General features: G+C 41.3%; 1 protein-coding gene across 1 annotated transcript in view; it reads right to left on the bottom strand.

Annotated features, from left to right (window-relative positions):
- The window catches only part of PDIA5 (protein disulfide isomerase family A member 5), a 99,167-nt gene that overhangs the window by 18,037 nt on the left and 65,864 nt on the right, over positions 1-15,266 (bottom strand). The window contains exons 12-14 of the mRNA XM_048309768.1: positions 14,937-15,007; positions 13,480-13,643; positions 10,757-10,887 (exon numbers count right to left, since the gene is read on the bottom strand). Coding sequence (XP_048165725.1) covers positions 10,757-10,887; positions 13,480-13,643; positions 14,937-15,007 — 366 coding nt within the window. The remainder of the gene's footprint in view (positions 1-10,756; positions 10,888-13,479; positions 13,644-14,936; positions 15,008-15,266) is intronic.

Genomic DNA, 15,266 nt, shown 5'->3' with positions numbered 1-15,266 from the left:
TATATAACCCAGGTTATTTTCCATGGACTGGATTTACTGATAGCAGGAACAACCTCAAGGTACAGCATCTTCTCTGGGTGTCTTTGAAGAAAGACCCAATGACCCAGCATTGGTTTGGGCACAGAAAGGTGCTGGAGCTTCTTTCTCATGGAAACACTGCTCTGAGGGCTGTGAAGAAATAAAGAACTGCAGGGTTGAGCTCGATGTGACTTCCAAAATGATGCCACAACGCATTTGTTACATGATGTAAAACAAAGATATCACACGGGGAAATGGAAAAACTTAACTAAGTGCTCACATCATCTTGTGAACTGATTTTTTGTTTTTTAAACAAAAAGCAGACTGAGGAAAAAATAATATAAACCCACTTGTCAGGTAAGGTAAGAATGACACAAAATTGATATGATGTGGTAGCAATTTGATAAATTTTCAGACATCATATCCTGTGAAAACATCTTCCATAATTGCAGGATCCCATGGGATGCAGAAGGGATGCAAAGATGATTTCAAAGCAATGAAACAATCTAGTGAATAACCTACATGTTTTTATTACATTCAAATGGATAATTTTTCATTGAGGGGCTTCTTTTTTTAACCAGTGAATTGTTTAGAGACGATAGTGAGTCAAAAGTAAAACTTAAGAGATTCTTAAAACTTCAGTGTACACAGGTAATAGAACCAGATGGCAATTCTAAAGATGTCTCCAGAGCAGTGCATGAAACAGATGCACCCTGTTGTACAACAGTCACCTCACTACATTTAAAATAAAATTGTGGCAGATTTTCAGAATTGCCTAAAGTAATCAAGTCCTCTTTCCAAAAACCACAGGTTTCTACTTGCTTAAATATGAAAAAACATCCTTTAAGTTACTTCATGCTTTGTTTAATTTGAAACTACAAAGCCCAGTGATAAAATTTAACCTCTCTACAGCTGAACAGTACAAGGTTAATTCAGTTTCCCTAGAAGAGTGGAAGCTGTATTAGCATAGCACATAGAATGAAGGTGAAGCTGTTTTTTAATGAATATAAATCAAAAGCTAACAATTTGTACAAAATAGATAAAGGAAGCAAATGGACATCAAAGCAGTATCTACAGTCAGCAGAGGTAATAATGATGTTTTAACTATATAAGGGGCTTTAAATGTATTAGAAGCAAAAGAAATCCAAACAATGCTAGCAATACAGCTTTGAAAGAAAATGATGGAGTTGTCAAAAGGAACTTCGCTGAATATATAAATTAAAATAGTAAGTACGTGTGGAGAGGGCCTCTATGCCTGGTACCTCTGAAATGCTGTTTGCCGTTCTGGGCCCACAAATCAACAATGAGCTCAAACTGGAGGGGGCTCAGAAGACCCATAAGAAAAACATCAGTAATGAAAGATGTGTTTCAAGGCAAAGGGAGTCAGGAAGCAGAGTGTGTCAACAGCTTAAATCCAAAGATTAAGAAGTGATAGAAATGGAGAAAAGTCAGTCTCTAAATTTCATTATAACGAGCTATTCAAGTTGGGTGCCAAGAGCTGAATAAGCTCCAGAGATGGCTGCGTGCTGAAGCCAGTCAAATTTAGATGGAAATTCATATTCCCCATCACTAGTGATTTTTAGTCTGAAAGGAAATGGTTTTCTAAAAGAGAAGCTTTCACACAGTGGCTCTCTACCTGATCAGAAGGCAGCTGTCCTTGACTTGCATCACTGAGCTGAGACTGCTACAGCAGTGACGTGGTCTGGCTGTCCTTGTGTCACCATCTCCGAGTGGCCGGAGCTGCAGCAGCCAGCACTGCCTGCAGGTCAGGCAAGGGCAACATCCCCTGCCAGCCCTAACCTGAGCATCCCAACTAAAGCACTACAGCAGCACAGATCAGGCATTTGGAGTTCAGAAAGCACTACCTTATGCCTTCTGCCCGTCATTAATACATAATGATTTATAACCCTACCCATGTCGTTGCCGTGCGTGCTTTTAGCATCTTGTACCTAATAAAATCTTGATAAATAAAGTAGCAAAGTGGTGTGCATATATTTTTCATGAGTTTTTTTTTTCAAAGAGATGGTTTAAACACGCACACATTTTAATGTAGGCTGCTTTCGTATTAAATACACTAACTTAAACTGTCAGTACTTTCATAACAAAGTCCTGGCCAACTCCTTAGAGGAGATCTGAAAGCCCAGTAATTTGTGAGACCATGGCATTTGTGCTGTCTGTGCTCTACCCTCAGTATGAGAAAGGGCTCTGTTCCCTCCTCAGCCCCCAGCTTCCTTTAGTACCTCTCAACAGGTGATTTCAAATGCTTTAACTAATATCAATTAATTACGCTTCAAATTGCCCCTAAGAGAGACAGATGTGATTATCCCCCTCTGTCATTACATCCAAGGTTAAACAGAATCAGGAAGAGGTTAAGTGACTCTCAGGGTTCACAATCCTGCCTGACAGGGAGCCGGGCTGCAAGGTGCTGACTCCATTCATTCAGCTGCACAACCATCAGGGCCTCAGAGAGCTCAGCATGTGGCAGGATGGAGCCCTCAGCGTGCAAAGTGCAGAGCAGAGAATGACTTTCCAATTCCCCATCTCTGCTTGAAATCATCACTGCTTAAATAACAGGGGTAGATAGTGCCCGCCGTTATTGGTTTTTAAATGACTGCAATTCTAAGCAAGTGCAAGCAGCAACCCTGCACAGCTATCAAAGCCAGCCCGGGAGCTTGTACACCGCAGAATCAAGCTAAGCCTATTTCCACTTCAAGAGTTCCAAGCAATTAACTAGAATTAAAACAAGAATATTACTTGGTCAATCAAGGAAAGACAGGCCACAGACAGTAATTGCACAGATAAGAGCTGAAAAAGGGTATACTGCTTAAACCAATGCAATTCATGTGGCTACAGGAGTTACTGAATCCACAGGCAGATTTCAGAAAGGCATTTGGAGATGTTACTGAAAGGTTAATTCACTTTGTTTTATCAGTAGAGAACTGGAGGGCCTTTTAATTGAATATCTGGACCCAAAGCTCATTTGATGACATAACCTGACACCACAGTATAATCATATTTCTAAGACACAAGATATTAGTAATTGAAAGAGGGGGATTTTTTCTTTGATTTGAAAAATGTTACGAGGTTTTCAGTTAAGCATCAGGTCAACCAAGGCTTGTCTTACTACTCTTAACAACAGGCACACTACTCCAAATTTCACAGCCTGCTGGTGGATTTTGTTGAGTTTTTTCCCAAGCTATTGGAACTCTTATTTTGTAGCACTTTGGAGGTATGCAAAGAAGACAAAACATAAAAACCCAAATTATTTGAAAACCATAGCCATGAGACATGAACAATTGCAACAGCAGCAACAAAGTCATTGGAACAGGTCAAACTGCAAAGTGAGGAGAGTAAAAGGACTCGGCACAAAATTCTTGGACTGTTTTATCCATTACAAAAAGCAAGGATATGACTGACTGCAGTGAATTACAAATGGCATGCCAACACTCAGCATTTGGCAACAAGCAATCCTTTTGAGATGGAAAGCTGTACAGCAAGTCACCTCTGGACAGAAAGGGTTAAAGAGCAACAGTTACACCCAGAACAAACCTGAGTGCCAGTTCCAGCAGACCTGCATTTTCCACTGTGTCACTGGCCTGTGTAGCTCAAACAAAGCTAGCAGCAGTGGTTAACCAAGTCAGCATCAGCCCTGGTTAACTGCAAACACAGCTACAGTGCAAATGAAAAAATTTTGCCATCTGACATAGCAGAAAACATAACTAATAGAAGATACACTGCTGAGTTAGCAACAGCCAGCAGAACACTGGAATTTCAGCTGTGCTGATGTTTAAAAGTAGCTCCTGTTCAGACAGTGTTACACATCACCAAAAAAAAGCATCTGTCTTATTGGAAATGGGTTTCATAACAGTGCATAAGGATGGGTGACATATTCACAGTCTCCTAACGTACCCACAGTGAGACTGCACCAACACAACTATATGTCTGCAGGGAGAGAACTCCATGGGGCAAGAACATGCCCTTCCCTCCCCTTCTCACAAGCTGGAGCTGTTTATACACAGGCAATATTCTGCACACCAAATCAAGCAGCTGTAACACTTTAGGGTTACAAAACAAGAGGAGCTGGATCACCCCAACAAATTTTAGTTTAATGCCACTGCCCCACCACAGCCACCTCTGAGCACTCTGTGACAGTTATGCACAGCCTGGGGAAGCACCTCAACTTCTGAGTTGAGAGCAGTTCAAACTGTTCTCTCAGTGCTAATTATTCTCCTCGGCACAAACACTGGGGCTAAGAGCAGTTCTGCCAGCCTGATTGCAGAGACCACTCTGTAAATCCATCCTTTATCAAACTCAGCCTGTTAAGGGGCTCTGTGGCATCAGCACTATTTACACCGACAGAACACACCTCTGTAACGTGCCTGTAACAAGAGCACCACGGATGCAGGAGAGAAAGCAGTTAGTGGCAGAGGTAACATATCAAAATTCTGCAGTGCCAGCCCACATGGGATTTAAAGCCTCATTATCAGACGGTCCAGATCTCACCTCTGCCTCAGTCAACAACCAGAAAATCCTTCCTGCAAGGTTTTTTTCCTTCAAAGGGATTCTTTCTGTTCAGCACATTTTTAATAATTTTTTTAGAGCTTAAGCTTCATTTACAAACACATACATTTTGTTCAGGCTCTTTGATACAGCCTCCTAATCAAAATTTAACAAGATGTGCTTGCAAGTGACAGGAAAACATCTTGGTGGGAGCCAATCCAAGGCCATTGTGGGACACTAAATTAATCTGTGCTGCTGCTTTGCTCCGCACATCTGAACTCATAAACTCAATTGTCGAGTATGTTCTCCCCCTCTGCGCATACTTTGCACAGAACTATGTCACCCAAGTCTGCTGAGTGACACACCAGAGACCCAGACTGCTCATCTCAGGCCCAGAAGCCACAGGCTGAGGCCTCACAGCCAATAAAATTTGCCATGTTTTGCTACAGCAGTGCAACTCAGCCAAAACACAGCATTATCTCCCCAAAAATGCCTGTGTAAAGGCTGAGATACGATGCAACCACCCTTGTCCAAGCTTGCTCCAAAAAATAGGAAGGACGAAAAGGAAACATTACTGCTTCCTTCAGAACAGCTTTTTGATGACAGCTTGGGTCCCAGGGCTGGAGGAGCACACTGCCCTCCTGGCTGTCATCATTAATACCTAAAAACCATATGCACTGTCTGTGCACACAGTGTGACCCACTCTGGCAAGGACTCTCAGCCAGCTGCTTTTTGTCATTGTATATTCCTTGATGCATAACTTGGACAGAAGAAACCAAGCGGTTTTTGTTGTGAAAACACAGAGAAGGAGCATACCAGGATACAGAATAATTAATATTTTGAACAAAGTTTGTGGGTAAAATGAATGCAGGTTTGCTTAGCTCTCAGCATTTTATGCGTTTGTGATGAAACACACAGGAGTGGGCAGGACTCATTTAGTCAGATCCCTGTCTGATTTCTTATTGCTGAAGAAAGTCCTACCTGATTTCCCACTTATTTCTTAATGCTGCCCAGGAGTTGACCCATCAAGCAGCAGTGATGTAAATATTCCTGCTTTACTGTCTTTGTTTTATATCAGAACAATACCCAGGTACCATCTCCCACAAACAGCTTAGATTAACACACAGCCTTTTAATGGCTCAAACAACATCCCAAAGTCTTCTGGGACTTTATCAGATGCAACACCAATTAGGCACCTTCATTCACTTCTTCCAGCCCTGAAAGAAAAACTCTACAAAAAAGTTTAAGTGAAGAACCAAGGAGGCTGATGTCTTTAACTGCACATCCTCTTGCAGCAGTACAGCCACTTGCTCCATCCAAACACCTCATTAAAATCATCCTCAGGATGGTTTATTTCTGGGTGCTCTCTGGGTAACCCCCATGGGTCAGGCTTCACCAGAAAATTAATTTCATCAGCTGGAAAAAGTTATTTCCAGTGAAGTGAAAGTTTCACTGCTGAACACAGAACCAGAATTCAGCTCCCAGCAAAGCATTTATTAAAAATACCCATTCTGCAAACCCTGTTGAGTCCCACAAATTGAGGCTATTTGGCAAGTTAATAACATTGGCAACTGCCACCCTTATGAACCATTAAAAGGGAGCACCTTCCCTCAACTACTTCCCATTGCTGCTGCAAGTCTTTATTTTTTAAGAGTGCTTATTAACTTGTGTTTTGACACTAAAAGTAGAAACTGAATGAGTTTGCTCAGTGCCGAGTCCTGCCATTAAAACTGACTGATCTAAAAACAGAGTGCCCTCCCCCCCATCATTTGGACCTGTTAATGACTGGTCTATTACATATAATTCCTTTCTGACACAGTTGATTCATTTGTAGTCTCTTTGGAAGCAGCAATCTCAACCAAAAAATGACACAAATGTGTTTTCATGTGTTGGCCTCTCATTCTTCTAACTCTAAAGTGGACATTTTCTGTTTCTGTTTGAGAATTAGCAGGGGATGTTATTAAGCCTTTCCTGTTTAGAGAAAATCAGAACTGGATGAGAAGAGGGAAAAACAACCCAAACCACAATCAACAAAACCAAACCCCAAACCCAAACTCCAGTATAACTATTCCTAGAAATACAGCATTGCAGTGTTGGAAGGCACTTCTGGAGATCATCTAGTAAAACTCCCTTGCTCAAAACAAGGTCAACTACAGCAGGTTGCCCAGCCCTGTGTCCAGCTTGGGTTTTGAGTATCTCCAAGGATGGAGCCTCTTGAGTCAACCTGTTCAAGTATTCAACCACAACCACAGTAAAAAAATCACCGCTTCTAAATGTTTAAGCAAACTTTCCTGTGCTTCAGTTCGAGCCCATTGCCTCCTGTCCTGTCCCTGGGCACTGCAGAGAAGAGTCTCACCCAGCTTCAATCACTCTTTTTCCCCCCTTAATTCTGTTTGAATAATGCAGCAAAAACACCTCCAACTGCAAAGACATTATTTACTGGAACTTTTGATACCCTTTGTGATTCTGACAACTAATCACAACCAACTGCTTCTATTTTGCAGTTTTCAGTGCTACAGTAGCAGGAGGTTAAAATTTAATGCATTGTCAAAGTCAAATCTCAATTATCTGGAATAACAGAGTGGAGAGAGCACATAAAAGTAAAAATGCAGATAAAACACATCCAGATAAGCTATATGAACAGGGAGGACATAAGAGAAAGAAAAGTCAGGGCGCTGATCCCAGAAGAGGCACTGATGCAAACAGGTCAGTCCAGGATGGCTGGCTTTAGTGCTGCAAGCCTTGAACCAAGCTCTGGCTGTAGAGCACAGACCTGCAGCCACTGCCCTCCTGACCCTGGCTGGTTCAGCACTGCAGTCTAACTGCTCTTGTCCATTTGGCTCACTTCCCAATATGCTCCATAGCCCCCAAATCCCGATCATCCACGTACCAGGCTCTGTGTGCACACCAAACTATACTCAGACTAGTTGTCTCCTCTCCCCATTTCTGGACAAAGCCAAACAGTTATAAAAGAAAACCTGGAGTAGTTCATGGAATCCAGTACTCCAAGGACTGGATGAGGGAAAAAATACAGACACAAATCACATAAACTCTCCCCAAAAGCTTCTTAAATGCTTGTGCATTAATCTTACTGCTTTCAAATACTCCCCTAACCCCTCACAGCAGTCCCCACATGCACCTGTGGCTTCATGCTTCCCTTCTGCAGATGGTATCACTGTCTTCCTCTTATTTCAGGCATTTGAACTTAGACACATGAGTGGGATGACAATTACATCTTCTCAAGAGCTGCACAAGGGTCCAGAGAAGAGGTGGGCAGGTGCTGTGCAGCACAGATGCCAGCAGCCTGCTCCAGGTCCTATCCCTGAGTAGCTCTAACACATGCCAGCCCACACTTCAAGCCTGTGTGGCATGGTACAGACCTACCCAAAGGACATCTGGATGAAGATCTGGTCCCAGGTCATTAACGGCACAAGTAGCACTGGGTTTTCTACAGCAGGCACTTTTTCCCAAGTCAGTATTGGGAACCTGCCCGTATTCCTGCCTCCTGCCCCAAATCAGTCACTACAGCACACACAGATGCCAGCAGGCAGGAATGGGAATGTGAAATCAAGATCTCTGTGGGTGTCAAGTCCGCAGGGGCGGACTTTCTCCCCCAGTAATTTCAAGAGTTTTGATTCCAATTCTCAGTCCTTAAAAGACTCCACAGGCATGAGGAATAACCTTTATGCTTCACCCATATTCCAGGAGACAGAGTAATGAGTTCCCTATCTTTTCCATGTGGATGTAGTCTTCTCTTCCAGAGCTAAATCACTGTGAAGCACTGTTCAGTACCATTAAAGCCCTGCTCAGCTCAGTCCTGAGTTATCAGCACAGCAGCACATTGGTGGCTCTCCTATACATATTAAGTAATTTGGACAGCAAGCTGACACAGAAAAGCCAGCTCTCATTTTAATTTGCATCTAAGATATATATCTGTGGCCTTTACCTAAAGGTTTGTCACTCTAGCTGAAAGCTTGACAAAGGTCAGAATACTCAACTTTCTGCTTTAAATTCTAATGACAGATGAGAGATACATTTCTTACCATAAATATTTATATGTAAACATACTTTATATATGCATGCATACACACACCCCCCCAATCTTAAAATATCTCAGCATATGTGTAAGTGTAACAAATACTGCCACAGAGTCACAAGTGAATGGAGTAGCATACTGTGAGTCTGCCCTCACCCAAGATGTGGATCTGAATAGAAAAAGAAAATTATTTGAGGTAATGGGACCTTGAAACTTTAGCAGTGTTCCTTCTGCACTAAAATAAGCAAGTTAAGATTAATTGGCAGTGTAAGCTCCAAGAGGTCTCAAAATTGAGAAAATGGTAAACAAAAGCTAATCTATCAAATTTATCAGGAGGCACATTATCACTCTAAAAAGCTGAAAAAACATAATGATTTGATTCACTCTAATTATCCTAGTGCATTAATGTTTATTTCATAGAAAACAAGGATTTAAAATATTAATCTGGTGCTTTCCTCTGCACCCAACAAAGTGCAGGCTCGTTGCACTCCCTGTGTGTGTCTTTCTGCTTTGCTCACAGACACTTCCACATTTAGAGAACAAATCTGACAAATCAGAAACTGTGTATGACTCACGTACTGACACCACAACAGCAACGCTGTCTTAGGAGTCATGGGAAGGCCAGACAGGGTTCCAGTTAACACCTCTTTGTCCTGTATATAGGTGGTCTCATGCAGCACTGTGTCAAAAACAGTGCAAAAATGTGTCTGAAGTGCAGCCTCGAAGGACCCAACAGTTTTACATCATGCAAGCCTTGCTTTTACAGCCTGCTCATGCAGACAGGGCCAGGCTGACCTCCATTTGCCCCTTCTGAAGTAAGGTGGTGGTGGAAGTCCAACTGCAAAAAATTAGCCCATCAGGCAAGTTGCCTCATGCTTTCAACCCTGGGAGCTGCATACTCATCACACATAAAGTCTTTGCTTTAAACATGGCCTTCAAAAAGACCAAGAATCTAACTGCCTTAAAAAGGTGCAGCTAAAAACCAAAAGTGAAATAAATCTCTCTTATGCAGAAAGTCACTAATTGGGAAAAGAGAACTCAAGAGACAGTGAACTCCTAAATCTTACCATTTCCTGTGCAATCATTTGATTTTAAAATTGCAATTTGCTCTTAACCAGCTGAGGTCTATGAATCAGAAATTCCTGCCATATGGCCAATTTTTAGTCAATAGGTGGTGGGAACTGGAGTGGAGAAGGGATTATGTCCCCTTCTGTTTTCTTTTACAACCTTCCAGAAATCTCCCTCCTGAATTGCACCCCTGCTTTCTCCCACATCCCTCCATGGGAGCCCCAAAGCATTCATGTTTAACTCTCTAACAGAAAAGCAAAATAAGGGGCAGCCTGATCAAACATTAAGGACCTTTTTCTCTCTTTATGGAAAATACCTTCAGTTTAATGGGACAAGTTGGTAACTGTTTATCTGAAGGTTATCCATTAATTGCTGGCTATGTGATATGGAAGAATTTTTTTTTGCATCTGGTGAGGCTGTAAAGGCACGTTAATAGTATCTAATATTAAATGCCTGGATTATCTTCGCCCTTTGAAAAATCCCTCAAAAGTTAAGAACTTGTACCTAGTCTGCCTGCCTCTGGGACAGCACAGGAACACGGAAGAGGTTCCTCTCATTCACCTTATTTATAAAGGGCCTGATTCTAAACTTCTCTAGAAATATTCTCAGGAGCTTGAAAAACAAAGTGATTATGTGGTGCATGCAAAACAATCTAGGAGGAGGAAGCTATGTCCCTAGTCCCAGTGGAGACTTAAATGCAGATTTATTGCATGCAAAATTTACTCCATCAAAATTTGTTCTCTGCCTCGTGGACTGGCTCCTCCTACACTACTGTATTGATTTCACTACTGAAGTGCTGCACTAATGAATCAGGCTCTCCAAGTCTACTGTGCTACTATAAAGGATCACATTTTGTTATATGGACCATAAAATGAAGCAGAGGAAAATAAATCTGTTTTGTTTTTGTATTGCTGCCGGCTTTGGTGTCTGCATTAAATAATATAACCATTATATACTGTTTTGTTTCCATTTATAAAGATACAAATGATTGTGCCTATGATGGTCCCATGCACTTATATTCAGAATCAGCTCTTTACCCTTAAAAGTCTGGGGACAGTGAGGGAATTATTTCAGGATTTCATAACAACTGTAGGGCTTATAAAACCCATCCATGTAGAGAGGTTATTTACTCACATGGTGCATAGAACATGACAAGGGTGTGCTTCTTCTTCTTCAAGGACTCCCTGAAGTCTTCTCCAGCAAGGTGGATAACACTGGTCTGTTTTTCTTCCCATGCAGGCTCAGGTGGAGGTGGTGCTTCAGGACTAGAAAAGAAAGACAATGAAATTGGTTTGAAAATGTTTCTGGAAACAGATAAAGGGACAGCATCATCCTGGTCATAATTAGCATGAGGGAACTGATGTGAAAAATCCTTCAGGGTGCCTGCGCAATAGAAAGACATACTCAGTATTTCCAACACCAGGGAACAGCAAAAAAGATGCAAGTTAATTTCTGGAACTCAACAAAAATATAATTTAAGGTATTGTAGTCAGGCATATGAGTAGAAATGTCAAATGAAGACTTCCTACATTGCATCCAACATTTGGGTGGAAAAAACATGGCTTTGTATCACTGTATCATCCACAGGCATGAGCTGAGAAGAACAGCAAGCAGGTGGAATCAAAAGGCAACCGATATAGAACAGCATCTTCCATTCAACCATCCTTTTTGTACTCTTTATCGCCATCACGCAAACTTCTGTAATGAATTTCATGACCTTCTCTAGAATTCAGATATTAAAGCCCAGATGCAATAATCAGCATTGTTCCATTTGGAATACTGGGGGTGACTGAACTGGAATATTTCACCTCGGTAAAGAGAATGTCAGGTTTCAATTATGACTGCACATACTGGCTACATCAGAGCAATCCCGCACACCTAGAGCACCTCTAACAAAAATTCTGCTATTCACTAGCTCACAGACTTCTCTCAGACTCATTAAATTCATTCCTGCTGTATCTTAAATAGTGATTACTTATATAAAATCATCAGAATGGTGCCACAGTATAAAGACCTTCATATGTCGCCTTGGTAATAAATTAGCTTTTCAGACTTTCCTGACACTTTGAATGACACCATATTAAGTTGTATCAGGTACATAAAAACCAAGTGGAGAAAAACTTAATTTTCAAAGCCCTTTCTCAAGGTCACTTGGTGGACATTCACTGTATTTCCATTGTTACTGATTTTCCAGTTGTTAGAGAAAAAGTTAGATGGGCTGAATTTTCCCACAAACACAGTTGTTGTGAGCTATCACTGATTACAGTTACAGAGGTGTGACTTATTCTCACAAAAACTTTTCCATGCTGACCTGGAATAAGCTACCTAGGAACTGGTAACAACCTCGTGTGGCAGCACAATCACCAGAGAGGAACCAGAGCCAAAACCCACATGGCTGCAACTAGACCACCCATTGAGACAGGTCTCCACAAGCTGGACTTTTATCACCAGCCTGCACCCCAGATGATTCCCTATTTCCACCACCTTCAGTGCAGCTGTGAAAATTCTATCCCTGGTCAGAAAACAAGGATGCTATTCTAATGCCTCTCTAGCTGGGAGAACATCCAGGAGGCAAGAGCAGGAGACAAGTTGTCTGGGTTTCACCTGTATTGCTGACTAGCTGAGGCTGCAGACAAAAATATTCCAGAGGCACAGCAGGATCCAGAAGAATTAACACCCCTTCCCTGTTCCTCATTGCTTATTCACCTGCCAGTATGTACAGGCAGCATCAGCCTGACTGTTTAACTCAGTATAAATTACACAGTGCTCAAAAGAGTCGAGCAAAGCAGTGAAATGAGGACAGTGACTTAACATACAATATGGATACAGCAGCCTGGAGCCTGCGTGGGCAGGGAGGCCATAGGAGTACCATGTCTAAAAGTAAAACACAGATAAAGCTTCCCAACATGCTACAAAGACACTGCCAGACCATATCTATTACCTGATTTGAAGCCATCAGAGATGTAATGAGAAAGGAGAAAAGAGAAAGGAGAAAAGAGAAAGGAGAAAAGGGGGAAGGACGAAAGGACAGGAACCAAAAAACCCCACACAACCTCCTCCCCCACAAGATAAGTGAGGAAAAATATAGATTACATTCCTCATGCCAACTGCACGTAACAGTTAAATGATTAAAATATTCACAAAACTCTGGCAGGTTTTCTTCCCCTTGACTAATGCACAAAATACATTAGACTTACAGTACCTAAAGAAAATACATATTTTATATATATGCATACTTTTACATACATGCATATATAATGCATATTTAAAGAGAGAATTTTACCAGCAATTTAATTTGAAATGGAATTATTGTCATCATTTTTATAGCAAACTTAATTCTGCATATTTCAGCACACCACCCAAGAAAAGCTGGTTAGTGCTCTCAGAGGTGCTGGTTTTGTTGGTCTCGCTGGCTTTCCTTCAGCCCCACGTGGGTGGAATTCTAGGCATTGGCTCTGAAATGTTGGAAAGAGAAAAGTACAACTGTAGAAATTCACTTACTAGCACTGTGATCTGCTGCTTTGTATAAAGAGGAGACAACAAATGTTCTGTTTATTTTTCACAGCCATTGCTATTCCTTCTCTGGTGAAAGGCTTAAGGCATATTTGAAAAATATTTATTTTGGGAAAGAAATACTGGGACAACTATGAAAAACCCCATAGCAAATAAAGGATTTGGTGTATTAGAGACCATAATTAACATACATGTTTCTGTGGGTTTGAATACTGGAATTCAGTTTAATTTTGTTAGCAAGGGATTTAGGCAGTGTTGAAGCTCCGTTTAGTTCCTCACCAAAGCCATCTGCAGGAGTCACTAACCAGAAACCCAAATACTATCTCAAAACCCTCAAAACTTACTTTTGCAGCCAGTCAATGATCTTCTTCTTTGTTCTGAGGTGTGGCAGAGTGTATTTCTCCTCTCCATCTTTAAAATATTTCAAAGTAGGAAACCCTGAGATGTGGTATCTTTCTGCCAGCGCCTTGTTGACAGTAGCATCGACTGCTGCAAGGACACCCGGACTCTGAAACAGAGATCACTTACTGTAAATCCCAGCCACATACACACACCCCTTCAGCAGGACACAGTGGGCTTGGGGGCAATCACTCATGGTCTGGGTTCCTTTGCTGCCTCCAGGAGGACATAGTCTTAAGCTGTGCCAGGGGAGGCTTAGGTTGGACATGAGTAAGAATTTTTTCACAGAAAAGGTGATTAGACACTGGAATGGGCTGCCCAGGGAGATGGTGGAGTCACCATCCCTGGAGGTGTTTAAGGAAAGACTGGATGTGGCACTTGGTGCCATAGTCTGGTTGACATGGTGGTGTTTGGTCATGGGTTGGACTCGATTTCAGCGGTCTTTTCCAACCTGATTAATTCTGTGATTCTGAGCACAGACATACAGAAAGACAGAAAGGACTGATGCAAAACCAGGAAGGGACATACTATGGACTAAATGTAACCAGAATCTTACCTGTTCCCCTCCCATTTCTGATAGTATTCTCTGTATATAATTCACTTTATAATGCTTAAGAGCCGTTCTCAGAAATTGCATTTCCTCCCACAAATCCCTATTTCTCCCAGAAGAAACAAGCACTGCTAAAGACAAGTTTACAAATTAATTCTTCCCTAACTTGTGGGCATCTTTTTGTGGACCGCTTTTAGATGCACAGAAGAACAGGCATTCGTAGAGTGTGATTCATTGGGTCTTTGTTTTTCTCATCTCCTCCCTCTCCAGCAGCAATAAAGGAACTCTAGATGTCTCCACAGAAGATGCTTAAAGTATGGGGGAGACTAATTCTACTTCTCCTCCTGCATGGCATACACAGCACGAGACCGAATCAATAACACTAATACTTGTATTATTGGATCTCTCTTCTCCAGAGAGCTGATGGAGCACTTAAGATGAAGCTAATGGAGCGCTGCAACCATTAAAAACAGGGTATTTGAAACAGGGATCAACCCCTTTTGTTTTTTTCCAAATCTAATTCATAAATAAAAGCCTATGTTTCTTCACATTCAATGCCTTTAAGTAAGGGGAAAAAAATCCATTTTTGGATTTGATCATATTATGTATAAGGCCTACAGCAGAATACATAAACATTTTTCGATTTTGTTTTCGTTCAAGACAGAATGTTCTTCCTCAGACTTTGGCAGGGCTCATGCATTAGCGATGAGACTGTACTTTGGAAGCACATTTTGAAGGGTCCTGTGGGAGGATGAGAACAGCTGAATTTGTTGTAGGGAGAAAAGTCACTTTTATTACTCTAGTTATTTATTACTGATTATTTGAAGGATATAATAAAGGAAATTAGCTTACATCACTGGTTACATGGAGAAACTCTGCAGCCTTCTCATATTCTGGCTTCATTTTCTTACAGTGCCCACACCCTGCCAAAAAACAAAAATACAATTAAGTTGTATACACCATGGTTATTCATTGACCCATCCAGCCATTATCAAAATCCAAAACCATGTGGTAAAGATTTACTTGAATTCTGTATGCATTAGTAAAGCCTTAGTATGATACAGGATTTTTTCCAAAATGGCCACAATAGTTTAAACAAAGAACTTAATCTATTAAAAAAAATAATAATAATATACCCCCTGATTTCACACTCACACCTTTTTCCTTACAAAAAGTACTATA

Source organism: Corvus hawaiiensis, chromosome 7 (genome assembly GCF_020740725.1).
Source record: "Corvus hawaiiensis isolate bCorHaw1 chromosome 7, bCorHaw1.pri.cur, whole genome shotgun sequence".
Classification (NCBI taxonomy): Eukaryota; Metazoa; Chordata; class Aves; order Passeriformes; family Corvidae; genus Corvus; species Corvus hawaiiensis.
This window is presented reverse-complemented; position numbering and strand designations above follow the sequence as displayed.